A 27,240-nucleotide genomic window follows, 5' to 3' on the forward strand; every position below is an offset into this window, starting at 1 on the left:
CAATTGTTGTTTTACATGGTATATTATGACTCATTAGTTTAATTTGATAGTGGTCAATGCTTGTGATGGGTGACAGCGCTTACGATGAATGCAGTATTTGCTATGAAACTTTAAAAAATCCTCGAATCCTGCCATGCTGGCATGCGGCCTGTTACACCTGCATCTTGGGAATGACTGTAGGCGGTAATGGAAAGTGAGTATATAAAAGAAATCAATATGATAACCTGGGATGTCGTGATGGCCACGTTGAGACGTAATCTTTGTTGAAATGAATACGACATGAGAAATCTAAAATATCACGAGGACGGATTATTGGAACTCTCAGAGTTTTGATAGGTAATTCCATAACACATCGACAGATCCATGTGTAATCTTCCCATGCAGCGAGGATATGAAATACAAATTTATTCCGTAGTTCCACCAGCACATTTTCGGTGGATTAAATGGCCTGATAGGGGCATGGGCCGCATGTTTGACACGTCTGCTCTACAGCAAAACAACATCACAGTATATATGAGCTGGAAGGTCCGGATACTGGACCTCGTTCAAGGCTGAAACTATACGTGCTCGTTTCGTATTCGTTGTAACGTAATTTGATTTTGCAGAATTGTCATAATATCTCATTAACAAGACTATTTTACCAAAAAACTGTAGACAACAACATACTCAAATAAAAGTTATGATGTATAAAATCATAGCTCTACCTTTGATACTTTGCAGCGCTATATCATGCCACATTTGTCGAAGCCCGACGCTATTCGAAAACGTCCGTTCGCTACCGCAACCGATTACATGTGAATTTTGTGGAAAATTACTCACCAACCCGAAGAAACTTCCATCTTGTAACAGTCTATTCTGTTCTGAGTGTATTCAGCAGCACTTGAATGAGAGGTACGTAAGTACGTATAAAAATACATAAGAATTTTAGGTATGGTACGAACGTTAGTGAACGGTATATGCAAACCACGATAGAGCAAAGGTTCGCGTTCGCAAGCGAAACTTGATAGTTCCTATTCCTTGAATATTTTAACGAAATACCAGAATTTTCCAGTACGTAGTATCATATACGATCATGATTCTACTTGGTATCATTCACTCTACGGTCTATGGCAGGGCTGGCAAACTACGGCCCGTGGGCCGCATGCGGCCCGCGACACCGTTCTGTGCGGCCCACGAGAGTCTAAAGAAACATTTTAAAAATATTGATAAAATGCGTACTAAAAATCGAATTAATGCAGGGACTTGATTAACTTTTTCGTAGTATATTTCATCATGATAATTCTAAGACAGTGCAGGGTTCTCAAACTAGTGAGCGCGCCCCCATTAGGGGCGTGAAAGCATCTGAAAGGGGCGCGAAGCTAAGCTCAACTGAAAAATTTACATCCAATTCATAGTTTTTGCTCTGTATTTAGTCTGAATTACATATTTAAAAATCTCTCAACCACAGTCGTAACCTTCCATGCCATCAAACTACCCGTTATAGGTTGCTAGCATCCTGGTTGCGTTTTGTGATATGACAATAAGGGGGCGCGAAATTTTTCACCATCATAATGGGGGGGGGTCTTAAACAGTTTGAGAAAACCTGATCTAAAGTAATTACTTAATATTACAGAGGGATAGCTGTAACGAGATTGACATAATTCGGATCACGAGTGGGATTTCAGATTGGCCACTCAATTTTTAATTATTTCAGTGACGTGCTTACAAAAACGATTCGGGCGTGTCTTCGGTAGATTCGTTGTCTGTATACGTAGAATTAGGGTATTTATATTTTATCTACACATAGTAGAAGCGTGTTTGAAGCTCACATGGTTATGATTCTGTCAGCATTGTGTGTCCTGGAACTGAACCAAAAGTGGAATTAGTAAATCTATGAACAGATAGCTGCTCATAGATTTAAATTTCAATCCTGTTCTAAGAATTGGGCCAACCGACTGTCATCTCTATAGTTTAGACCAGTGGTTCTTAACCTTGCTCCCAGCGCCCCCCAGGGGGCGCTGGCGATTTTGACGGGGGGCGGAAACGCTCAGGGGGCGATATGGGGGGCGATGGGCTCAAGGGGGCGGTATGGGGGGCGCTGGGGAAAAATGGCTTCGCAGTAGATGATATGGTGATAGGACATATCCTTAATGAGTATTCAGAACAAATTAACACCAAAAACTTCGTTATATATAGCCTTCAAATTACATATAGGTTTATTGTCCGTGGGCGCCTAAATGAATGGCACCAAATGTTCATCTCTTGGCAATCTGAACCCCAGAACACGAATTCCATCTGGCAGGGAAAAATTATATGCCAGTGAAGAAATACCAATTTGAAATCGTGTGGGTCTCTTAGTTTAGTACGATTGGGCGACAGGGATATTCCTGTTGGGCGATTCTATATTTTTGATAGTGCAGACAGGAGGTCACGAAATAGCATCATGCAACGAAGTCATATTAACGGGTTCGCCCGCCCGAATATGTTTAATTATTAGTTACGGGCCCTACAGTTTCCAAGACACCTCACAATGTTCGCTTCAAGTTTTGATGAGTCTGCGCACACTCAACAACTCACTGCGCTGACCCTTGGACAACATTGCGTAACGACTAAAAAAAAGTCATAACTTCGGATTTGTTGTGAGCAACGTAGATTTTCTGTGCGCAGAGAAGGTGTCAGAACTGCGCACGTGCGCAGCTTTGAGGGAACATTGCATCTCACTCAGCTCTACCGGAAAACCTGGTAACGTGAGCAGAGAGGACAAGAAATTGATATCAATATATTTGCAATCCCCGGTCTTACTGACCGATTATAGCATGAATTATCGAAAGTTTTCGCGCTTCTCACTGGCTCGCTAAACAGTACAGCTGATTCCGTGGCAAAAGCGAACAACGTGATGGGGAGGGGGCGGTCGGTTTATCACCCTATGGGAGCCCAAGACCCAAGTTTTTTCGGGGGCCTGACGAAGTGACGTTACGTTCCTGCCAACGGGTATACGCCCGAAGATGTATAATTATTATCGAGGGGTCCTACTTTTTCAAACACACATCACTCAGCTCTACCGGTAAATCTGTTTACGTGAGCAGAGAGAGGATGAAAATTGATCTCAATATACATGCAATTCCCGATCATATTGACCAATTTCAATCATTAATTAGTGAAATTTTCCGCGCTTCGCGCGTCCAGGCGATAGTAGCTGCCTCAGAAGTCCCCGGGAAGTTTGGTTTATCACCCGATGGGGGCCCAGGACCAATGTATTTTATTTGGGGGGTGGGGGGCAGACGAAGTGCTGCTACGGCCCTGGTAACGAATAATTTTACCTACGGTCACGCCCGAATATGTTTAATTATTACTTACGGGCCCTTTATTTTCCTAGACAACAGCTCACTCAGCGCTACTGGTAAATCTGATTACGTGAGCTGAGAGGATAAAAATGTTTATAGCGACTTATATATGTAATTACCACCTATTCATTCGTGCATTATAGAAGATTTTGGTACCTAGGGCGACCAGGCCACACAAACTTTGCTGACCATCGAAATCACGCTATGGGGTTCGTGGGGGCGAAGCCCTCAGAAGTTTGGTTTATCACGCTATGGGTGCGCAAGGCAATCGTTTATAGGGGGGTTGACGAAGTGCTGTTTCCGCCCTCCCTCTTACTCATTGTCTTTACTACATTCCTCACAATATGAAGTTGGGGGGCGCTGGAGCACGATAATTTTTGAAAGGGGGCGCTGGACGAAAAAAGGTTAAGAACCACTGGTTTAGACAAATTGGTTATTGAGGTCCGCCAGCCTATGAAATCTCGCCACTATATGTCTCTGACGCGTGTACGATATCATCAAAGCAATGTTTGGCATGTTTTAAATAAGCATATATATATCTCCGTGTCCTCGCATATATAATCAAATATCAATATTGCGTTTTGGTTTATAATCCCAATTTTATATAGTGCGGCCCGCGAATGGATTCAGATGTTGAATGAGCTCAAAAGTTTGCCCACCCCTGGTCTATGGTAATGGCTGTATGGGACATACATTAGAATGGCTTAAGCGAGTTTCGCTCAACATATTAACATATTTTTATTGCGAGCAATAAAATGACTTTCTTCTGTCACAGCTACCTGCTAAGTGCGGGACCTGTATTCCACGGCAGTGACCGGGTCATTAATGTCTGATGCGACCGGAAACTAATATATTTCGGCCCGTGCAAAATACTTCTGGTGCTCCAAGGATTCTCCGAGCTGCCCAACAATACTCAGTGAGAATGCGAGGCCCTTATGGGCACATAGCAGCCTCTGATTTTTTTCAATACGTCTTAATAAATTATTTCGCGTGGCATTTTAAGCTTGCGCCAAGCGTACTCTGTTTATTGTCCGGCACTACTATTGCAGTATTGCGTCATTGTATTATCGAACGTCACTGGTGTTGCGGTTTGAGATAACAAATGAGTCCCACGGGTGGTGTGTACATTTACAGCGTATTTGTAATTGGCAATGTGGCGTCACGTAACGTCATTGAGGTTCGTGTTTACAGAGGACACTTTTGATGCAATTTCGCGTTCACACGAACCAGAGCCTTTAAATAACTCGCATCATCGCTATAGTTCGCACCATTCCACCATTTAGCATATTATTGTCCGCTTATCAGACATTGCAACTATCTCGAAGGTTGTTGATAACGAGTTAATAGCTCAAATACGTAAGTAGGTCCAGACTGCCCTGGTATTATGGTGTATACCAATAGGTTTATTGCTTGAATGCATAATGTAGCCTATAATGGCCAACATTATTTGATTAAACGCAAATTCATTTTTTTGCAGACGCACATCTTTTATGAATGATGGTAACGACACCCACACCGATATACAGAATGCCAGACTGTGTCCAGTGTGTTTCTCGTTTCATACAAGAGCTGTCAGTGATTGTGGACATTACTTGTGCCTAGGATGCGATTCGGAGAGCATGCGGACAGAGCGCGGGTATACTTTAGTCGGTGCTATGCGTGCTACTAATTCTAAATTAAAAACATCCAACAACGGAATTCACTGGGCCTACTACAAACTGAGTTATTTTGATACATGTAGATTGTACATTGTATGCATAAATTAGTATCCTATTTAAATAGTAATCTGATTCAAAATTGTGAATCTATTTACCTGATGCCTCATGCCTACCTCGTGTTGACTTGTAGGAAATGACATTTCAATTATATATAGCCTATAAGTCATGAAAGTAGTTATGAAATTGGGCATTCTATTCGTTATAAGGTGTAATGTACAGTAAATCACGTTCCACACCACGTATGTCCTGAAATTCTGATGGGAGATCGTTCAATTTATGCCTACATAATTATACATACATGGGTGTAGGGTTGCATCTACAAAAAAAAACGCGTCTTAACGTCAGTAGTGTTGGGTAGCGAAGTGCTTCTACTTTTTCGGAGCACGCATGTGGATTTTGACTACCGCAGTGACTAGATTACTACTATCTACTACAATTTCGTAGCGTTTTATAAAGTGCAAGGAAGCGCGCGCTGTTCGAACCAACTCACTCGTATGATGATGTCAGCGTTAGTTTTGTGAATACTGAATGTTGCCCGTCAGTCCCCCCTTGCCATATAATCATGTTATAAAGTACATCTTTAACATGATGCAGCATGCAGTCAACTCCGCTTAATTCGGACATCGTAATCCGCTCACTTTAGGCCGAATTTAGCGGAGAATCACTTGTTCGTTTCATGGTGTTGCATGAAGGCAGGCAATGCGGTAAAAATACTCTACTGTTACGTGATAAGGGAATTGTAGCTGCGCTATACTGCAGTATTGGCACTAATCGTATAAAAGGTACGAGAGTTATACATACAGTTTAGTTGTTTGTACATTATGCACAATAATTCGATATTAAGCGATACCACAGATACTGTACACTGCATCACCAAACGATAGTAATTGGTAGACTGTGTTCGAATTAACTGAAGTTTTATACGTGAAATTTAAGCTTTTATAGCCATTGCAGAGCATTTTGGCCGAATAAACCAGATACCCGGGTAATCCGTGTCCGAATTAAGCGGAGTTGACTGTATTGTGGACGTTACCTTTTACCGTATACTCAAACTCCCTATTACATTAATCAATGTAAATTTGATGGGCTTTGATACGGAAATGATTGCCATCGCAATGGATTCGCTTACAGTTACGGCAGGTTCAAAAAATAGAATGTCAACTTGATTCCAATCGACCTATCTGGACTTGGATTGTGCATACACTAATCATTTTGCCCATTGCTAGTGTTGAATGGCCGAAATAATGATAATTAAACATTGCTCAAGGGCAATTTACTTTCCTGGTAATAATCAATTTTGTACAAAATCAAACATACTAATATTGAGCTACTCATATTTAGCAAGTGCTGTGTGTGCGACGCTGTCGACAGCCCCTCTCCGGAACCTGTGAATCCATTGGATACCGAATATGCACGACGCAATCAATACAGCAGTCGACCAGCTCATCACCAAGTCAATCCCGAAGAACTTCAAACCGCTCTAGATTTAGTTGGACTTCTGAAGCAGCACGAAGGGCGCCGCAGGCATACCCGCACTCGGCCGCAGCATATTTCTCCAATGAACGGTCAGGTTTGTATCATGCTTCCCCGGCAACCGTTTAACAGTCTTTACACAATTTTAATTATCGCTCTTCGCAGGAAAACTACTTTCTAAAAGGGATGACCGTATTTGTCACGTTGATATTGATGAGTTTGCTCTGTGGTTTGGATGTGATCAGTTGGATTCTGGGAGCAACCATTGTATTGATAGCCAAATTTGAAAAGAGGGCGGCAATTTGGATTCAAGATTTCGCTTTATGATCATACCGGGTTGTGTTCCACAAACCTGTGCCACAGCACCGCCGCGTTGTAGTCACAGAGCATCTTCGAAGTCATTCACGTATAATGCGTGTCGAGAATTACCTCCTGATCCGACGGCAGTTAAAAGACACGGGGAACATACCTGTTGTCGTATTTTATTATTCATGAGTCTTGATTCTTTTCCATCATTGTGCTGAAATGTTATTCCTTGCAATGTCAGTTTTGTATACGCCATTATTGACCGTGTTGTATATATATTTGTACGCCACCAGCATTGACCATGGTTCAACGAATCAACCTTTAATAATAAGAACCCAATAAACAACATTGAAATATGATATATTTTCTGAAACATTATTCAAATTTTGTTTTAAGCATTGAGAAATATATATATATAAATATATTCAGTTCATCCGTACCTCAAGGAATTCGCTACACAAGCGATATTGAATTATGTGACAGAAAACATGCGGGCTATATGTTTCCTAAGCTGGTGAATTGAGCTGATACGTCTCGAGATGTAGATACAAACTACGATGCTTATCCTTCCATGTTGTTCCCAACGGCCAATGGTATTCTGTGATATTTATGAGTCTATTGACAAGCTATAAGTCCACTTCTGGGTCAAATCCATTGCTCCGGTCAAGAGTAAGGTTCAGAAGTGAATGCAGTTTCCTTCCGCGACACGCTTTTGCGAGGCTACGACTCAAAGCAGTATCAGGACTTTGTCAGCTCATAGACATGATTGCATCGAGACTTCCATATGTTACATCATGATACGAGTGCTATTTGAGTTTAAATACAGTTGGGATGTACATTGCGCGGGTGATTTAGCTTTCAGGTTACGGGCATCGCATTGTTTCGTGTTCACTGCTGATTGTTGTGAGACGTGGGGAATTCTTTTGTTATCGACTGATGGATTTCAGAAAGGGCTGTTTGTACAACTGGAGCGTCGAAGTCGCGTTTGATCAGTACTGTACAGTGTACACCGCACTGCGGGTCTATTGAGCCGCTTACTTAGTGCGAAAGATGGAGCATTGATGGGTCGAACCGACGGAATTCGATGCCCGATATGCGGGGATAGTCCAGTCGAGCCGAGGATGTTATCTTGTTGGCACTCAGCCTGCTATTCTTGCATTCTTACGAGTATTCAAAACGGCGAAAAACGGTAAGTTTGAACAAGTAACACCGATCGCGGCGTGAAATAAATGTTCGAAATAGCGTCAGAGGAGCCACATGCTGAACCGGTTTAGCATTTCGGAGAGGTTTGTTACGATCTCCGCACGAACTTTGCCGTAACCTCGCTTATTCATTAGCTTGCAGTGTTTGTCTAGTGGGAAGTAGTAGGCCTTACTACAATATAATTTCAGTGAGAACATATATTATCTGTACCAGGGCCGGTCAACCCGTGGCCCGCGAGAAGGTTTTGAGTGGCTCGCGAGGTAATTTTAGAAATTGGTATTATTACCAAAAATGGACTGCCCAGATTATGAACTTGCATGGCCAACCAAAAATTTGATTAGTCTGGCCGCAACACTGGGGATGTGATGACTAAAATATCAGTTTCGACGCATTGGCAGATCAATATAAGCCAGTCAAATTTCGTAGACCTTCGTATATTACAATAAAGCAGAATATTCTGCGGTAGATTTATCTAAAGTAAAAATTTTCTTCCCGCTTCCTGCAATATGTTTGTCACTTGATATCTTGCTTTTAATATTGTTACTCCCTCCTGGAAATGAAAGAACGCCCAATGCACCAGATTAAGTCAATTATAATCGCAATTACGAGAGAAAGTGTCGTTTAACATGTGACATTGCGTCGAGAAAGACCGTCGACGATGAAACATAGGCATAAAATGATTGACGCATGTTGGCCGAAGCTTTTGATATCGATATGTTCAGGCGCCGAATAGTCCAGTTTATGCAAACTGAGCCCAGCAATCTACAGCAGACCCTTAATATACTCAATACAACAATAATATTGACCTATAAACTTGGAAAAAATTTCGCGCTTGGCGCGGCTATTGGCCCGCGCGATGGTTCGGCAATGGAATGTGGCCCTTTGGCCAAAAAGGTTGGCCACCCCTGGTCTGTACTTTTGCAAAATCCAACCAACGTAGGTTGTAGGTATGACTAAACGTTACGTCATGCAATGGGTATGCTGAACGCATCCTAAGGAACTATTCTCGCCTCAACTGGGCCAGTCCAAGTCGAATAGTTCGAACTTACATTTGAAACTTGACGGTGCTCGAACCATACAGGAAAATGCGATGAACCTCTATAGGAGGTGCACATGATAGATATGCGTGCTTCAGCCCTAATATATATGGTGACTTCATCACGGTGTCGCGCTAACTGATGCTTCATTTCCGCAGGACTGATGTATAGCTTTAGTTAAAGGTTCCGACATACATCATCCGGACGCATAACCTTACCTATAGTAGGCGGGAATCCAAATAAAAAACGTAACTTACACGTCACCCCGACATTTGTTAACTTAGTTATGATTGTGACTGGGTATCCGAATGCCAGGATTTCACATACGATATTTGCAGGCAATTACCCGAGACGAGTGTCAGCCGAAAATATTCGGATTCATTTCAATATGAATATACTATTAAATTACATATTGAAGTTCTGTACCTTAAGGAGGGTCTACAATATAGAATATTATCTTTCAAGGGTGGTATACTGCCCCAGTTGTCGACAGACGACGATCTTTAAGGATATCCAGGTCGTGCCGGAGTCTATTTCTTGCGCGTCATCGTCATGCGACAACTACGTAATAAATCCATGGAAATTTCCGTGTTGTGATCGACTGTTTTGTTGCGTTTGCATCGAAGACTCTAAACAGCATGATGGGCAGTGGCGGCTCGTCCTATAGGGCAACTGGGGCATTGCCCCACCTAAAATTCTGTTCAATAACAATTTAACCATTTATAGACGCACAGCGCTCAATATATATCGAGATCACAGCGAAACCCGCGTTCTTCTTGTGCTTTCGCTTGCAAATGCCCATACATAGCGAAGTCTCCGCGAAAATCGAATTCTCTTCTGTGTTTTCGCTTTGTGAATGCCTAGCCGGGGCTTGCCCCGGTAGCGCTCATAACAAGCTTTCACTATCTATTCTCTCAAAGCCGCGCACAATAAAGAAACGGTGATTTACTCTCTCCTATTCGTAAAATGGCCGAGCAACCGGGGCAAATATGCCTACTCGCCCCTAAGGTGTGATGTAACAATCGTATCTATATCTGAACTCGGATACCGTGATATGCGTTGAGTCGACCGTTGCTGGTACAGGTCGATTTTGATGGTGTTTCACACCATGATAATTCTTGAAACTTGGTATGTCATGTCGTGATGGTGGTATTTAACACTGTCCTAAGTTTCAGGGTTTCTACTCAAAGTTTAGGGTAGTAATTCCGTTTCCAAAGTCGAGTGTGTGCTGATCGGTCATGTATCGCAAACATATTTCACGCAAAGCCGGTATTGGTCTCCATTGATTTTAACGATGCTCCTTAGCTAGATCCGTCATGAACTTTTACATGGTATGTCTTGATTTTAGTATCGAACGCTGTGCCAAGTCTCAAGGTTGACACTCAATGATTAGGGCAGCAATTTCGTTATTAAGTTCGAGTATGGTAGAGATGTGCGCTGATCTGACACTACCTAACGCATTGCGGATTTCACGCAAAAGCCGGTGTATCTGTGTTCCATACTGAGATAGGTGATGAGATGATGATATCATGAAACAGTTTACTAACATCCTCGGTTTGTATTCAAATATTTAGTTTTATTTTATATTCTCCAATGTCAATTTCACCGTGGAATGGTGGCCTTCGGGCCATTTGCTCACAATTACAACCCCTGTCAAGCGCGATAGCTGTTTCGTTTTCGATGGCGGCTAACAGCTGATCGCTTGATCAGCCGATTCCTCAGTAAATATTACGCAAAATTCGGCGTTGATCTGTTCGTATTAATTTTGACAGTGTACCATACCGAAAACGGTCATGAGGCTATACTTCTCGATGATTTCATGTAACAGTGTACCAAGTTTTCGGCTTTCATCCACGTATTTATTCGGTAATATATTTTCCGAAGGCGATTTTGCAGCAGACATATAGACACTATAGACCAGAGGTCTCAAACTCAAATGTGCTCGCGGGCCAGTTTTCCAGTTTAGACGACGGCGCGGGCCGCAGCAATATAGGGGTATTCTATGTCTTTCCAAGTAGTCCTTATTTTGCGGGAATGAATTGTCCTATTGAAAGTGAGCCGATCCAGCAGACTGACAGTAAACACACATCGTCAAAATGTGATTTACTCTTGTATCAATTTAGCCCTGGCACGAAAAGAATTATCAATTTCTACCCATTTGAATAGAATTGTTGTTGTACTTGATATATAATAATTATAAGATATAGACACCATATGGGCGGACAAATGTATGATGCCATCATAAAAGCTATTGGCTATCGAGTTGTAATGTTACAGCTACTACGACCATTTTGAATTTAACAGATTGATAATCGAGACTGATCTGATATCACAACATTTTTACTTTGAGCATTGTAACTCCAATCCAGGATTCGGGTATGTTTCTGAAAAGTAGGCTATTAATCTCATGGCCAAATATCTTCAAATATAGGAGAAGAAAAAATATAAATATATTAATGAATGTGTTATGATGATTGAAATGTCGTAACGCCGAACGGCCCATTGTTGTTACATCGTTGGAGCGTACCAGTACGGTATTAATAACATGGTTTAGCGACCAAAGATGTAACTAACAGATTGCCAATGGTTGCCATAACTACTTGCGTAGTTAACTAAATACCAAGCTGCGAACTTCTGATCTATTACTATTACCCTGATACGCGATTAGTTTGTTGCGTCCATGGTTCTAACAAATTCACGGCATTCTGAGTCACTCCGAGTCCTCTCGAGTCATTTTCATTTTGCCATCGAGATAGCCCGAGTCTGAGTAATTCCAAAAAAGGTAGCGTCCAATTTCAACTCACAAATTTTAGTATCGAATCGTCCAAGTGTTAGGTTTTGTCATCATGAATTGGAAATGTGGCGAAATAGTGAATCAACCACTGCATGGTCAGTTGGTCACGTTTGCAATTGATGTGATTGTGAACTTTGATGAATAGTTTCAGGCTTTCGGAGCAATTTAAGAAGGAATTTTCACTTTATAACCTGAAAAGATATATGTGACACTCATATATTGTCAAATCAAAAAAATCTAAAATGTCGTCGCGGGCCGCACAAAATGCTTTGGCGGGCCGCATGCGGCCCGCGGGTCGCGTGTTTGAGACCTCTGCTATAGACCGTAAGCCGTATGTGTCGTGTGACAGTCTCCAGCCTCAAGGCCAGAATCTCCCAAGCTGTACCGGGACCGAATTTCCGAGGCTGCTATCCGTAGTTCTTCAGAATGATGTTTTGGATTCAATAGGACATTTCCTTGTCCAATCTATGAGATAACAATTGCGTATGTGTCCGAACTCGTTGACCTTTCCAGTTAGGCATACGCAATCTCTCGATTTATAGTCATTTCCATTTCTGCAGATAAGTAGTCAGGTCAAGTGCGAACATGAATCGTGTTGAATCTTTGCTCCGTACGCCGTTTAGCCAGCTGCCTTTAGAGCAAAAATTAGAGGTAAAGCGACTAAGTCCGTATCAGCCTAGAAATTGCCCATTGATCCAATCGTACGCCGGAGGAAAGCGCACTCGTGCCTTTTCTTCAGCGCATTTCGATAAAAATGAATGGCTTACTTATGGCGAGGATAAAAACGCCTTGTTTTGCTTTTACTGTCTTTTATTCGACAGTGCCGGTACCGGAAGCAGTGGCTCTTGTTGGAACAAAGTTGGTTATCGCGATCTGAAGTATTTGTCAGAGCGTCTGAAAACGCACCAAAAATCCCAAGTGCACATGGCTAGTGCAGTTAAATATAAATTGTTTGGCAGAGTAAATGTAATGTCGCAGCTCAATGAAAGTTATCGCGTATCAGTCTGCAAGCACAATGAGCTTGTAGATAAGAATAGGCATGTTCTCTCTCGGGTGATTGATGCCATTAAATTTATTGGAGTTCATGAATTGCCCCTTCGAGGCCACGATGAGAAGGAATGCTCTCTCAATAGGGGGGTATTTTTGGATCTAATTAAATACACGGCTTCCATTGATAGCATTTTGCGCGAACATCTCGACACCGCGACAGTAGCTAAGGGTACCTCAAAGACTATTCAAAATGATGTGCTTGATTCGATATATCACATCTATCTACAGCATTTGTTTACCGAGATTGTTGACGCTGAATTTCTATCTATTCAGTCTGACGAAACAACTGACATTACGTGTTTGTCACAACTAGTCGTTATTTTTCGGTTCACCAAATTTGGTATGCCAGTCGAACGATTCCACAGCTTTGTGGCTGTTGACGATCGCACTGCTGTCGGAATTTCTTACGTATTAAAAAAAACATTACAGCCCTATTCAGTTGAGTCGAAACTTATTGCGCAAACCTACGACGGCGCAGCAGTCATGAGCGGATCGCGACATAGCGTACAAGTTTTAATGAAAGAAGTTTACCCGCATGCGCATTTTTTGCATTGCTACGCGCATCAGCTCAATCTTGTAGTGAAAAAAATGTGCTTAGGAATATCTTCTGTCAAGATATTCTTTGCAAATCTTTCAGGGTTCTCCTCCTTTTTCTCTGTTTCGCCAAAGCGATCTGATCTATTGCGCGACATATGCAAGCACCGGTTACCTAGATGCGTATCAACACGGTGGAACTTCCAATCCAGAGTTGTGCAACGAGTGTCAGAGAGTAGGGTGGAGCTTCTGGAATGCTTCTCAGTGATTGAGAGCTCTCCTGTCTGGGATGATACTTCCATACGTGAAGCGGCGGGGCTTAAACGACTCCTGGAAGACGAAGAATTTTTGTTCTTTTTGAAGCTTTTTTGTGACATCTTCATGCACGTCGATACACTGTACAGCACTTTTCAGTCGCGTATGGCCGATGGTACTACTGCGCAATTGTGTATTGCACATTTTGTGAGGCAATTTCGCATATCCGGGCGAATGTACACTTCGCTGGTGACACAGCGCTTTTACGTCGTGGGATAAGTGTGCAAAACCTGCTTGTTGCGGCTTACGAATGTTGCGATATACTGATGTCCCAAATCCAACATCGTCTGAATAGTGACCAGTTGGTTACTTTCGCCCTGTTAAATCCGAGAAATTTCCCTGCCTACAAAATTCATTTTCCTTCTGGACTACTGCGCAGCGTGCCTCGTTATTACCCGATGATCGACATTGCTCGGTTGGAGAGCGAGTTGACTTGTTTGTATTCTAACACATCCTTTTCGGAAATTAAAACCACTAGTGAACTTTCAAAATTCCTAGTTGAAAATTCGCTTTCGATCAACTTTGTTACAGTAACTAGCTTTCTGAATATCATTTTGACCACCCCGATTTCATCCGCGGAATCCGAGCGCAGTTTCAGCACATTGAAACGTATCAAGACCTTTCTCAGAAACAGGATGGGCCAAGATAGGCTTAATGCGTTGGCTGTTCTCTCGATTCACAACGACGTGGTTCTGGGAATTCCAGATTTCAATAAACTCGTTATTGAACATTTTGCTAATAAGAAATCACGTCGCGCACAATACTTATACAAGACATAAATTAATGCTGGTGGGCGGACGACTGTACAGTGTACACATCATGTTCTTTCCGAAAAAATTCAATCAAGTGAGCCCAGGTAACTCAACCATGTCTATGGCTAAGGAAAAGTGAGTGGTTTTCATCCTTATTACTCGGGGCACACTGACAGTTAATTTACCGATATATTTTGTTATGGCTATGGAAAAAAAGTGAAAAATTCATCAAGATGAAATAATTTATTCATGAAATTGTTTAATGCGATATGTGCTCGCATTTCAATTTAACACAATGCTTTGATTCCTGCTTGAATGATGGCAGGCAGACTCGTAATTAATCTTCCATGGATAACAGCTGGCTTTTTATAATGTTTTACGTTTATGGGTGCCACCGCTTTGATTGCCTATCCCCTGGTCGTAACGCATCAGGATCGTGTACCAAACACTTTCGGACGAGGGCAAATCGATTTGACTCGCTTTCGGGACGAGAATCCATATACAAATCGGGTCGGAGGCGCTGCAGCACTTTACAGAATTGCTGAGCATGGGACGATTAAAACACCACAAGGTGTCATGCAAATGCTCTTTGTAGGTAGTTGGTCTGTGTATTTTTGGTATAGTCTTACTCGGCGCTTAGGTAATCTCTACCACGAAATCATAACGCATGCTACTAAGGATAACCTGATGATTGATTCGTGGCATGGGAACGATTCTTAGTTCGCGTACATTTTGTAAAATAATCATTTGAATAAAAAACAATGAATAAAACATTTGTTACCGTACTTCAAGTCACGCCACCGGCAAACCTCTCGCGGCACCTACGTTAAAAATCATTGTTTACGGGAAATTCATGTGGCCATCATGAACGTTGAAAAACGATACTGTGACGTCATATTGATAACAAGTCGCTTGCGGCCCTTGCCCCACCACCCGATATTGTCACGAGCCGCCACTGATGATGGGTATGGTTTACTCATTTCATACCACCAAACTTACCATGATCCTATTAATCGTAAGCCTAGCCAGTGATTTTTTAAAAACTGTGACGTGTCTATGGCGTCACAATAATCAAGTTCAAAATTTCGGAGGGCAAAGACTGCCTTTCCCCGCTTGGTAGCGCCCATGTCCATATAATCGTAGGTCTACATAAACATACGGACCCGTAATTATGTCAAATTTAATATAAAAGTATACTTATGCGCCGTTTCTCTACGCTGCAGAACGATAACATGCCTCGGTGGGTGTAATTCCGAGTCTACATATTTCCTTGGGGATCTGCCTAATTCAAAACTATGCTCGATGTGTTTCACGTTGCATCTCGAACCGAACGAAAGTTGCGGAAAGCACTCTCTTTGCCAGGCCTGCGGGCGTGGTCAACACGAGCAATGGAGCGGAAGGTGCGTGATAGACGGAGCTGGCCAATGTAACAGGTGTTAGTAGCCTACTCAAGTTGAAGTGGAAGGGACGTAGCAAACTCCAAGCCTAGGCTACTCTATTACAAGTAGGATTATAGTAGGGTTACGATATTTTGGAATCGTGAAAGAAGGACACTTTTTTAAAATTTTCAGACTTACAATACCGGAGTAAAATCTGGAAGAATTCTTAAATCTACCACGACATTGTAGTTGGTTGACTATAAAAAAGGTCGTCGGTTACATTCGAACCACGAATTTCGTGTTTAGCGTATACCCAGTTTCACTCGAATCTATCCATAATCTTAGCTCTAAAAGCTGTGAATGAGGACGAATTCCCAAAAAGAAGGGCATTTAGGCGTCCTCGGAGGACATTTTCAAAAGCCTGAAAAAGGAGAACAAATCCTCCGAAAGAAGGACGTATATGATAACCCTAAATTATAACGACTTCTAAAACATTCCAAAACTATAATTCAAGTGGGAGTAGTGGAAGAAGGCACGAAAAGAACTCCAGTGTGTGGTTTCAAAATGTATAAATTTGACCTTGATGGAGGTGGCTATATTCGACTTGCAAGGTGGATCTTCACGACTATAACGCAAAATGGCAATTGGCACTACAAATACCTGCCGGTTTCGAAAATATAATCAGTTAACGTGACACGGGAGCACAGTGGATTGCTGAGGAATACATTCGAGTCAAGTCACGGAACTTCTCCTTGAATGTCGAAAAACTCATATTTTTCAGTCGCAGGGGCAATTTAGTCCGCGTTTCAATTCCAGTGGCATTAGTTTAAAATGTATCCACCTGATTATGTAGTGCAAGTAGGCGAAATTTCACTTGGGCACTTTGAAAAAGTAGAAGCACTTCTTCACTGACTATATCTCAGGTGATAGTTCACAGTTCTTTTCCAACGAATAACGTTTAGTATATATTATAATGACTATATGTATGTTCGTTGTCGTTGCCTGCATATTCGTATAGAGGAATCTGGCTCTCGACATAGTATGAATACGAAACGTATTTTATCGAGCGTTTCTATCCACGTAGAAGCTGCAGGGTTTGCCAAGATGTTGACAGGCTCCAATCGGCACCCGAAGAAGATCAGCGGCCCATAGCAAAACACGGCGCAACGGTGGGAATGACCGATCAACGGCGAACGAATGTTCATAATGAGATACAGAAGTTACTGGGCTTGGCGGAAATATTACGGACACAGCAGCAGCATGAGCTACAACGAATACAGCAACAGCAATCACAGCTGCAACAACTACGGAGTTCTGAACTGAACCAAGCAGTAAGAATATATCGATCGTGTAGTTTAAAACTAAAGTCTATCATGGAAACATCCCTTATTTTCTAGAAAAATGGTTACAGAATTCTTTGTTTCTGGACTGTATGGACGTCGATGGTGTTCATATACAGCTTGAACATTACCAATTGGATCGTATTAATGATCAGTCTGATGGCTTTGAGACTTGACAACCAAGAGCGTTTGTTCACGTTGGTCTTGACAGCAACAGTGATGTTTTGCATGAGCGTTTATTACTTCCAACAGCAATCCTCAATTTTCTATTTAGTGTCTCTAGCAATAGGTTATATTTCCTTTCGGGCAAAGAGGATTGAAATGATCGTCTCGGCGGTTGTGATATTACCTGTTGTTATTCTGTACTTCGACCAGATATTTCTTCACAGAATGATTCTCGAATGTATTTTAGCGACATTACTTAGAATTGATTGGTTACGACGGCGACCGATAAAATATCGATAGTAGGCCTACCATCACTTCATTTAGGTGGCAAAGGTGTTATATTTATGTTGATATGCCACTGTATCCGTTGGATCCCCGTAGGATACTCAAGATCGTATCGCTCTATTATATTTTGATTGCGATTCTAATTAACGAAAAATGTCTGTTTATCAGGGATTTTCGACCTCCGGTGATTGTCAACTTTACTGCAACGGTCGTCTAAATATACTACATTTTAATGTCTTAATTGCAAAATGCATGTAGTGTGAGTCCAGAGGTGGTCAAAGTAGTCACCCTTGCTATTCAAGTAGGAGTAAAAGTAACGACGGATTTTCTACTCAAGTAGAAGTTGGAGTGCTAGTTCACAAGTAAGTAAGTATTCTACGCCTATCTTTGCATACAAAACTGAAAACTGTCAAGTACAATTAGGAGTAGTCTAAACTCATAACTACTTAATAAGTAGTGAGATTAGGCAAAATCTACTTCAAGTACTTGAAAAAGTAGAAGTACTTCGTTACTGACCACCTCTGAGTGTGACGCTTGTCCATTGATTAGAGAAACGAAACATCACATTTTAAGGGCCCAAGGCAATGCTGGACTCACCTTTGTTATTGCAGAAACCAAAGTTCAAAAATGTGTTTCCCTTGCCTTATTTCTAGTTAGAAGTATGTGAAAATGCTATTTCAAAGCTCCCCTTTTCGTAGAAATTCACCCCCTTCCATTAGTGCGGAGGATGGACCGGAGCCGGTTTGGATATCCGACCGGATTTTTTCAATTTTGGCCGGACCGGATCGGAGCCGGATCAGTACTATTTCTGATACGGCCGGAGTCGGATCAGTACTTGTTTGATAAGCATGACTTTTGTAACTAAATAACTACCAACCAACCAACCACACGCAAGTAACCGCCAATCCAGTGCGAAAATAAACGAGCCATATTTATAAATTCACGGAACCACAGTACCGTGTAGGGCCGGATTTCAAGCCGGATTTTTTCACTTTTGGCCGGAGCCGGATCAGTACTTTTCCTGATAAAGCCAGAGCTGGACCAGAGAATTGAAAAATCGGTTCGGAGTCGGACCAGAGAATTTTTCGATCCGCTCCACAATACCTCCCATACACTTGCATTTTTAGAACTAACCCAAAATTGTCTGTATAACCCAGAGGTGGTCAGTAACGAAGTACTTCTACTTTTTCGAAGTACTCAAGTAGTTTTCCTCCACTTCTGGTACTTACTCAAGTAGATCTGATTTTCGCTACTTCTACTTCGACTTCGTAATATTTTGTGATCCACTTACTTACTTTTCGCTATTTTCTGTTTGTCAAGTAGAAGTAGTTCAATCTTCCAATCAGGAAGATAGCCTGAGGAATTTCGGGGCTGTTTTCATGGAGTATCAACATTTAATTTTCATAAAAGTTGAGTAAAGCCCAGAATTTTCGTTGCGCCTCGCGTGCAGTGCTGGATACGGAGTGACCAGTATGATTTCACGAAAGTTTCCGTGAATATACTTTCCGGTAGAGGGTTGGCGTGGTTCCGTTCACACTACCTTGTCGCCCTTCGTCCATATCAAATAATTCATCACAGTATATAACGTTTGAAACTGATGTTTCGCAATCTAGCATTCATATCGTTATCTAGCATGTCCATGGCGGACATTGTTTTAGTTTCAAAGCTGTTTTAGCATACCACCTTTGAAACTTTCTGGACTAAAACATGAACTACATGTTCTGCTTTTAGAAGAAGGAATTATATTTCACTTTCAATTCCCAGTATCATATACTTTGAGTTATAATTATTATCAGTTCTTTTGTCTGGATAACATACATGTTGAAATATAAAAGTTGTAGTAATGCCTTTAATTTCTGGAAATAAAGCTACACAATATGGCATTTTCACGGTCCATCAATTTTTTTATTAACGTTTACTAATCGCGCTAAGTGTTTACACCAGTGGCGGCTCGTCCTATAGGGCAACTGGGGCATTGCCCCACCTAAAATTCTGTTCAATAATTTTTTACCATTTATAGACGCACAGCAATCTATATATACCGATATCACAGCTAAAATCGCATTCTTCTTGTCCTTTCGCTTGTAAATGCCCATATATAGCGAAGTCTCTGCGAAAATCGAATTCTTTTCTGTGTTTTCGCTTTGCGAATGCCTAGCCGGGGCATGCCCCGGTAGCGCTCATAACAAGCTTTCACTGTCTATTCTCTCAAAGCCGCTCACAATAAAGAAACGGTGATTTACTCTCTCCTATTCATAAAATTACCGAGCAAGTGGGGCAACATAGCCCTATCGCCCCTAAGGTGTGATGTAACAATCGTATCTATATCGGAACTCGGTTACCGTCATATGCGTTTAGTCGACCTTTGCTGGTATAGGTCGATTTTGATGGTGTTTCACACCATGATAATTCTTGAAACTTGGTATGTTATGTCGTGATGGTGGTATTTAACACTGCCCGAAGTTTCAGGGTTTCTACTTAAAGATTGGGGTAGTAATTCAGTTTCCGAAGTTGAGTGCGTGCTGATCCGTCATGTATCGCAAACAGATTTTACTCAAAAGCCGGTATTGGTCTCTATTATTGATTTTAACGATGTTCCTTACCTAGTCCTAGATCCGTCATGAGCTTTTGCACGGTATGTCTTGATTTTAGTATCGAACGCTGTGCCAAGTCTCAAGGTTGAAACTCGATGATTAGGGCAGTAATTTCGTTATCAAGTATCGAGTGTGGTAGAGATGTGGGCTGATCTGACACTTTGGCCTACCTAACGCATTGTGGAGTTCACGCAAAAGTCGGTGTATCTGTGCTAACGTTAACTGTGTTCCATACTGAGATAGGTGATGAGATGATGATATCATGAAACAGTTTACTAACATTCTCGGTTTGCATTCAAATATTTACTTTTATTTTATATTCTCCAATGTCAATTTCACCGTGAAATTGCGGCCTTCAAGCCATTTGCTTACAACCCCCTGTCAAGCGCGTTGCTATTTCATTTTCGATGGCGGCTAACACCTGATCAGCCTATTCCTCAGTAAACTTTACGCAAAATTCGGTGTTGGTCTGTTCGTATTAATTTTGAGAGTGTAGCCTACCATACCGAAAAGGGTCATGAGGCTACTTCTCGATGATGTCATGTAACAGTGTACTAAGTTTACGGCTTTCATCCACGTATTTATTCGGTAATATATTTTGCAAAGGTGATTTCGCAGCAGACATATAGACAGTAAGCCGTATGTGTCGTGTTACAGTCTCCAGTTTCAAGGCCAAAATCTCCTATGCTGTACCGAGACCGAATTCCGAGGCTGCTATCCTTAGTTCTTCAGAAGGATGTTTTAGGATTCAATATGACAGGCCCAATCTATGAGATAACAATTGCGTAATTGCGTATGTGTCCGAACCACTGAGCTATATAAACACTGGAGTGCGTTACTCGCGATATTTGCGTGATCGATTGGCCGCCATCTTTGGGTTAAGTTGATAGTTGCGCGTTAAGCTGGTAGTCAAGGCAGCAGTGGTTGGTTGATGTGACTGTTTTGATTACTCTTTGGCCTGGACATATCGATTTCGATGGTTCGGACAAGATAAGGTTATTGTGTCACCGTACGTATTCATTTGCAAATATCTTCCTGATGTAGATTGCTTAACTCGTTGTATCCAGGTAAATTAACATATGCTTCTACTTAAAAATTCCTGCTGGCCTTGAGTGCTGTTTTCACAATTACTGGGATAAGTCAATTGTCATGGCATTGATAATTCGATTTGGATATGATACCGTTAATCCTAAGGGAGCTTGGTAATGTTGTCTTCTCTATCCCTACAGCTTCAGTTTCAGGTACTGTGTATGGCAATTTGATTTGGATATGATGCCATTAATCCTATAATGGAGCTTGGTAATGCAGTCTTCTCTATACCTACAGCTTCAGTTTCAGGTACTGTGTATGGCAATTTGATTTGGATATGATGCCATTAATCCGGAGGGAGCTTGCTGATGTTGTCTTTTTACTCATTATAGCTTCAGTTTCATGTACTGCGTCCTCGAATTATTGTTGTTGCAAGCACACACTGTAATTTACTATTCTTACAAATCTTGAAAACCAGCAAACAGGCACATCTCAAGTATAAATAATTACCAAGCTATATCAAATGATTGCAATGGATAATGTCAGTTTTGTTGTTATTTCCCAGGTACTGTATCTATAGTAGTAAAAGCATCTATGGCTATGACCACCAGCTTCAAGTTATTACCGGAGACTGCCTCAGAATCACCCTGGCCTCGATTCGAAATCTTCTCACTACAATGGCGCTGATGTCAATGCTGTCGCTGCCAGCTACGTGGGGGCTATGAATACCACTGGCGGAGGAAAATTCAGCATCATGTGACATGACAAAGGCACAGCTACAATCAAATTTATACCATCTAATTGTTATTCTACATTGTGTCAAAGTAGTCAAAATAAATCGTAGAAAGTGAAAGTGAGGATATGTGAGTTATGTGTAGCAATATGGGTTAGCGATTTCTGCAGAGGTGATCAAATGAGAGAAACAAGATGAATGCATGAGTCCTTATTTAGATCGGGGTAGAATTGCCTAGTGCTCACTGAAATTGACGCTATGTTGGTTACAGCAATCTGCGCTCTGAGTTTATTATCGTTATTGATTTGATCAGATCAATCATCGATGAAAAGATAGCAAGGTAGCGCAACGACCTGAGGTAATCGACGCCCACCCACCTTTCCTTGCCTGCTAGATGAAGCATTCCTACCTGGTGCGTTTTCGGATCAACCATTATTTCTGGGATCACGCAGTTGCTGCCTACCTTCCTTCCCTACAAGACGATGCATTACAACCTGGCTTTCGATCAACTATTTCCGGGATCACATGAAATACCGTACGCTGTGCTGTCTCGTACCCAAACTTTCGTTTTCAGAAGCACTAGCTTCAGTCACGAGAAACGCAAGGTTTTGAATGATTTTTCTATTAAAATAAGTAACATAAAAAAATAAAAACAGAAATTAATTACTTGTTATTGACTTGACATCACCCTCGACGTAATTGAGGGTGATCTGAAAGTAAAATGTGGGATAAGTAAGGGCTTGATATCTGCGAACGAGGTACAATAAACGAACCAATTCTGATCGTAATTGCAATTTAATAGACCAAATTTGCTGACCACGCCCATCCAGCAAAGTACCCATTCTGCTAGGCAGTTTCTGATGAGTTTGAGCATTTGACAAATATCTAAAATTACTTGAATTTGATGATTGGGTAAATATGGACTGGGAAAACTAGACTCAATGTTCCTGGACGATATGTTTGCCCGCAATGAGGAAAGCATAGCGGAGTGGCAGGAAAGCCCGGTTGCACAGGTTGCACCGGTTTCGCTAAGCTTGTTCATGCAAATTTTAACCATATTTGCTCGTTCCGATACTGTCAAACCATTAATGAAAAAGTATCCAAGCGGAATCTTCCAGGATGAATTGACGCAAACAGCCATAAAAACTAATACATCTTTTGCCAGTGGCAAAAAATCACCGTCCTCGCAGTCAGTACCCATGTCTACATATCCTCGATATCTTCTTCCAACCCAAAAAACCTGTTTGCGGATCGACATTTCATCCATCATTATGGAACATATTACAGGAGTTGTTGATGCATCTACTTATCCTCTGATAGCAGAAAACGCAATACCAGTAAAGCCAGGCTCAGCGGGAAGTTTTCCATACCCGCGCCTTATCACACTCGGATGGGGTAGAGCGAGTTGAAAATTCTGACGCACAAAATTGTATGCCTTAGCAGAATAATACTGCAGTTCTTCAGAGTATTTGACTCCTATTCCACCAACTTGTAGCTTCATGCACTGTAACAGCTCACTTGGTAGACGTCTGAATTTGTGTGACATCACTTTTCCACACAAATCGCTGATCAAATTTTTTTTTTTCAGAGATGCAATGACCTCATCCAGAGTTTTCAATTTTTTCCTCAGGCGGCATGACCTCATTTTGGCAGCATGCAACCCCTTTTTAATTTGTACCACTCTACGGCGTTGCTGTGGAATGAGCTTTTGAGGAGAGGTACGTGCACACTGCACAGTAACTGTGGTCGTGGAGAACTGCTTCACCGGTTTGTGCTTTACAATAACGTTTCTTATCTTGAAGTGTTGCTGGTCTCGCTTGCCGTTTGTTGGAAGCCTGAAATTCACGAATTTCACATCAACAAAGGCTAGGGTGGGTATACTAATATAAGCTTAACTTTAGAAGTAAATTTATAAATGTCTACTGTACCTTTGACCTCATATATTTCGGAAAGTTCAGAAATCTCGTTGGCACCGCATTCTCTCTCAAACGTATCAACTGGCCCGCATGGTAAATGACACTTTCCGGAAAATGATCAGAGCAGGTAACTGACGATCTTGATGGAACCCAGTTTTTTCTAACCATCTTCCTTTCAGCGATTCATTAGTAGCAAACCTGCATTATACGGAGCATTGTATGAAGCAAATCACACTAAATAGTCAATTCTTTGTTATGAGCTATGATAAAAGCAGAAGGGACATAAAATAACTTGTCTGATAAAAGTATACATCTGCCACTTTTCACTCCATAGGCTATTGTATTCAAGATTGACGCAGCCTTCTAAAGCTAAAGCGGTTCAAAGGTAAACCTTGAAAAATATTTTTGAATAAATAAATTGACAGTTTCGCACAAAGCTATAAGGACTATATAAAAGAACTCGACTATGGAATTTGCAAATTCCACAGTATTTGTTTAGCATCTGAAAGAGATATCCTGTTTTAACTATGCTGATGAAAACCCATAGGCCATTAATTGAATCTTTTCCTTGTATTCCTACTCTTGCCTACATAGCATAAGCAAGAATTGAATACTAAACTGATTATTGGCCGAACTGCTTGTACTCGATCATGGACTACATACGAACAGTGAGATGGACATTATTACAGATATTGATGATGAACATTACATAGAAGATATGGTGACACGGATTTCTGCTTGTAGTCTGGTCTGGTCATTTCAATCATATAGCTGCAACGAAATGTTCTGCTATCACTTTACCATGACCTGTTCATTACAACTGTGACTGATCTGGGCATGTCTGGCTGCTATGCTTATTCTGTTATTCACTTACCGGTGAAAATTTCTGGGGTATCGACGCTTTACTATCGACTCCTCATCACTACTGCCGTTACTATTACTTCTTGCATACGACTCACTGGATATCTTCTTCCGCCTTTTACTACACCCATATAGGCACAGCAAAGGCTACCACTACCACCTGATAAACGTACTATCTTCGACATGTCGAATTACACAGAATATCAATATACTGACACGAGATATTGGGCTGAAACAAATCCTGACTGTTTGAATAATTAGTCGTTCAAAGCTCTATACGCATACAATACTACAGAACCAACACGAATCAAATATATTCAAACACTGACCGCTTTTCCATAAGCCCCTGTACTAAATCGATTAACCGAGTACCCACAATGCATCTGCGCATGGGGATCACGCAAATTTGCTTAGGCGGAGATAGCAGTAGTTCGGGGCTTGGTCCGAACTCGTTGACCTTTCCAGTTGGGCTTACGCGATCTCTCGAGTTATAGTCATTTCCATTTCTGCAGATAATTAGTCAGGTGAAGTGTGAACATGAACCGTGTTGAATCGTTGTTCCGTACGCCGTTTGCGCAGTTACCACACTTCAAGTCACAGCTCACCGGCAGACCTCTCGCGGTCAGAGATGCCACTGGGTTATTTCGGAAAAACCCAGATATGGGTCCAAATAAAACCAGAAAAAGCCAGATCCTATATTTCACTCAAAATCATATAAAATAGCTGTGAAACTGTGTCCTGACAGTCATCGTATGATCACACAATCATAGGAGCCTTTATTATTGAATTTCCAACAGTTTATATTATACATTTTGCTCGGTTAAAACGGCAAATCCCACAAAAATATATATTGTTTTCCTCCCGACGCATAGCTACTCAACAACTGGTGCGCCGCTTCAATAGTTAATAGTGTATATTAATTATATCATTGCGCTCAGAAAGTTCGTAAGAATGCCATCCATTCCCTATTTCTGAGGGTGATTTTCGTATATTTTCAGTGACCCAATTTGAAAGTAACTTTCAATTGATTAATCCGGATAGAATCACTTATATCTGGGAGAATGACACAGACACATGTTTCGTCGAAAAAATAACTGCCATAACTGCCAAGTCATGAAATGCAGGGTGTAATCTAATGTGATGATAACCAACGCAGCCACTGAATAACTTGTGTCCTTGTTGGAACTAAATAGAATCATATAGAACTGAATAAAATAGAACTAAATAGAATAAAACTAAATATAATCAGATAACAATCATCACCTGGTCTACCCAACCCATGTGCATACCATAAATAAAACTACATGTTATTCATCGCTACACTACGAATTTGTTGGAGTGATACTATCATTGAAGTCCTAAATCATTTCAAATTGTAAGACAGTGTTTCGAATGAGTTTGCCCTACGAACATATGACTTTCTTCGGCCTGTAAGTTACTGTTCGTGTTCAATGAAGCTCCGTCACATCACGCCGAGACCTCTCATTTTAGTATTGGATCAGTCTCTCAACACTTTGTCGTTACAATAGCAGCAAAATTCATCGACAATGACGAACTGCAGTACGTGCATTTTACGATATTACGATCTTACTCATCTAACAGTTAATTTTCGAGCGTAAAACTGACCTGACGAACATGAAGTTGAAAAAAAAAAAACAGATTTCAAGGACAAAAACCCAGAAACCCAGGTGATGCTAAAAAAAACAGATCTGGGTGAAAAAACCCAGGAGTGGCATGTCTGCTCGCGGCACATAGTTAAAATCACTGTTGTCGGGAAATTCATGTTACCCTACCATCATTAAGTTACTTGTTTACGTTGGAAAACGCCATTGTGACGTCATCTTGATTAAAGTCGCTTGCAGCCCTTGCCCCACCATCCGATATTGTCACGGGCCGCCACTGGTTTACACTGTATCCTATACAACTTCTCCGTATTGCTCTTCGACTAAACTACGGGCCTTATAATATGGGGAATGGCGCCATACCATGCTATTTTCTAAAACGTGCTGTTCGAGAAAACAGAGGATTAGCATCGTATTTCCATATCGATGCTATCATTTTCATCCCATGATGTGGACGAATACTTATGCTATCGAAAATTGGATACCTGCTGGTATGCATCAGTAGTATAGTAGATCGGTCTGGGGGTGGCAGTGGCTCTTATGGCGGGGGTCGTGAGCGGCTGGAAAACCGGGGGTGGTGAGCGGCTCTTATTTCTTATGGCGGGGGTGGTGAGCGGCTATTGCGTCTTATGGCGGGGGTGGTGAGCGGCTCTTATTTCTTATGGCGGGGGTCGTGAGCGGCTGGAAAACCGGGGGTGGTGAGCGGCTCTTATTTCTTATGGCGGGGGTGGTGAGCGGCTATTGCGTCTTATGGCGGGGGTGGTGAGCGGCTCTTATTTCTTATGGAGGGGGTCGTGAGCGGCTGGAAAAC

At 41.6% G+C, this 27,240-nt stretch overlaps 2 protein-coding genes across 3 annotated transcripts; both read left to right on the plus strand.

Moving 5' to 3' along the window:
- On the plus strand, positions 1–7,181 carry LOC145442632 (uncharacterized). Its single transcript, XM_080320595.1, has 5 exons — positions 1–193; positions 721–891; positions 4,801–4,959; positions 6,383–6,611; positions 6,680–7,181. The coding sequence occupies exons 1-5, from the start codon at positions 57–59 to the stop codon at positions 6,839–6,841; spliced, it is 858 nt and encodes a 285-aa protein (XP_080176721.1). The 5' UTR covers positions 1–56; the 3' UTR covers positions 6,842–7,181.
- A 207-nt stretch (positions 7,182–7,388) lies between these two features.
- LOC145442631 (uncharacterized) lies at positions 7,389–21,004 on the plus strand. Of its 2 annotated transcripts, XM_080320593.1 has the most exons (5): positions 7,389–8,009; positions 9,526–9,705; positions 15,729–15,905; positions 16,969–17,215; positions 17,282–20,999. In XM_080320593.1, exons 1-5 carry the CDS (start codon positions 7,882–7,884, stop codon positions 17,687–17,689), a joined length of 1,140 nt encoding a protein of 379 aa, XP_080176719.1. In that variant the 5' UTR covers positions 7,389–7,881; the 3' UTR covers positions 17,690–20,999. The 2 variants fall into 2 exon arrangements, with proteins under 2 accessions (XP_080176719.1, XP_080176720.1); XM_080320594.1 differs by lacking the exon at positions 9,526–9,705 and having other exon boundaries at positions 17,282–21,004.
- The last annotated feature ends 6,236 nt before the right edge of the window (positions 21,005–27,240 follow it).

Source organism: Botryllus schlosseri, chromosome 7 (assembly GCF_051294905.1).
Source record: "Botryllus schlosseri isolate E-star chromosome 7, Bs_hap1, whole genome shotgun sequence".
Lineage (NCBI taxonomy): Eukaryota > Metazoa > Chordata > Ascidiacea > Stolidobranchia > Styelidae > Botryllus > Botryllus schlosseri.

Bases quoted from the DNA above. Each gene is read 5' to 3' on its own strand.
- LOC145442632 (XM_080320595.1), top strand. From the start codon at position 57: ATGCTTGTGATGGGTGACAGCGCTTACGATGAATGCAGTATTTGCTAT. The intron at 194-720 runs GTGAGTATATAA...GATACTTTGCAG, and splicing joins ACTGTAGGCGGTAATGGAAA to CGCTATATCATGCCACATTT. The intron at 4,960-6,382 runs GTATACTTTAGT...ACTCATATTTAG, and splicing joins AGCATGCGGACAGAGCGCGG to CAAGTGCTGTGTGTGCGACG.
- LOC145442631 (XM_080320593.1), top strand. From the start codon at position 7,882: ATGGGTCGAACCGACGGAATTCGATGCCCGATATGCGGGGATAGTCCA. The intron at 15,906-16,968 runs GTGCGTGATAGA...CTATCCACGTAG, and splicing joins CACGAGCAATGGAGCGGAAG to AAGCTGCAGGGTTTGCCAAG. The intron at 17,216-17,281 runs GTAAGAATATAT...CTTATTTTCTAG, and splicing joins GTTCTGAACTGAACCAAGCA to AAAAATGGTTACAGAATTCT.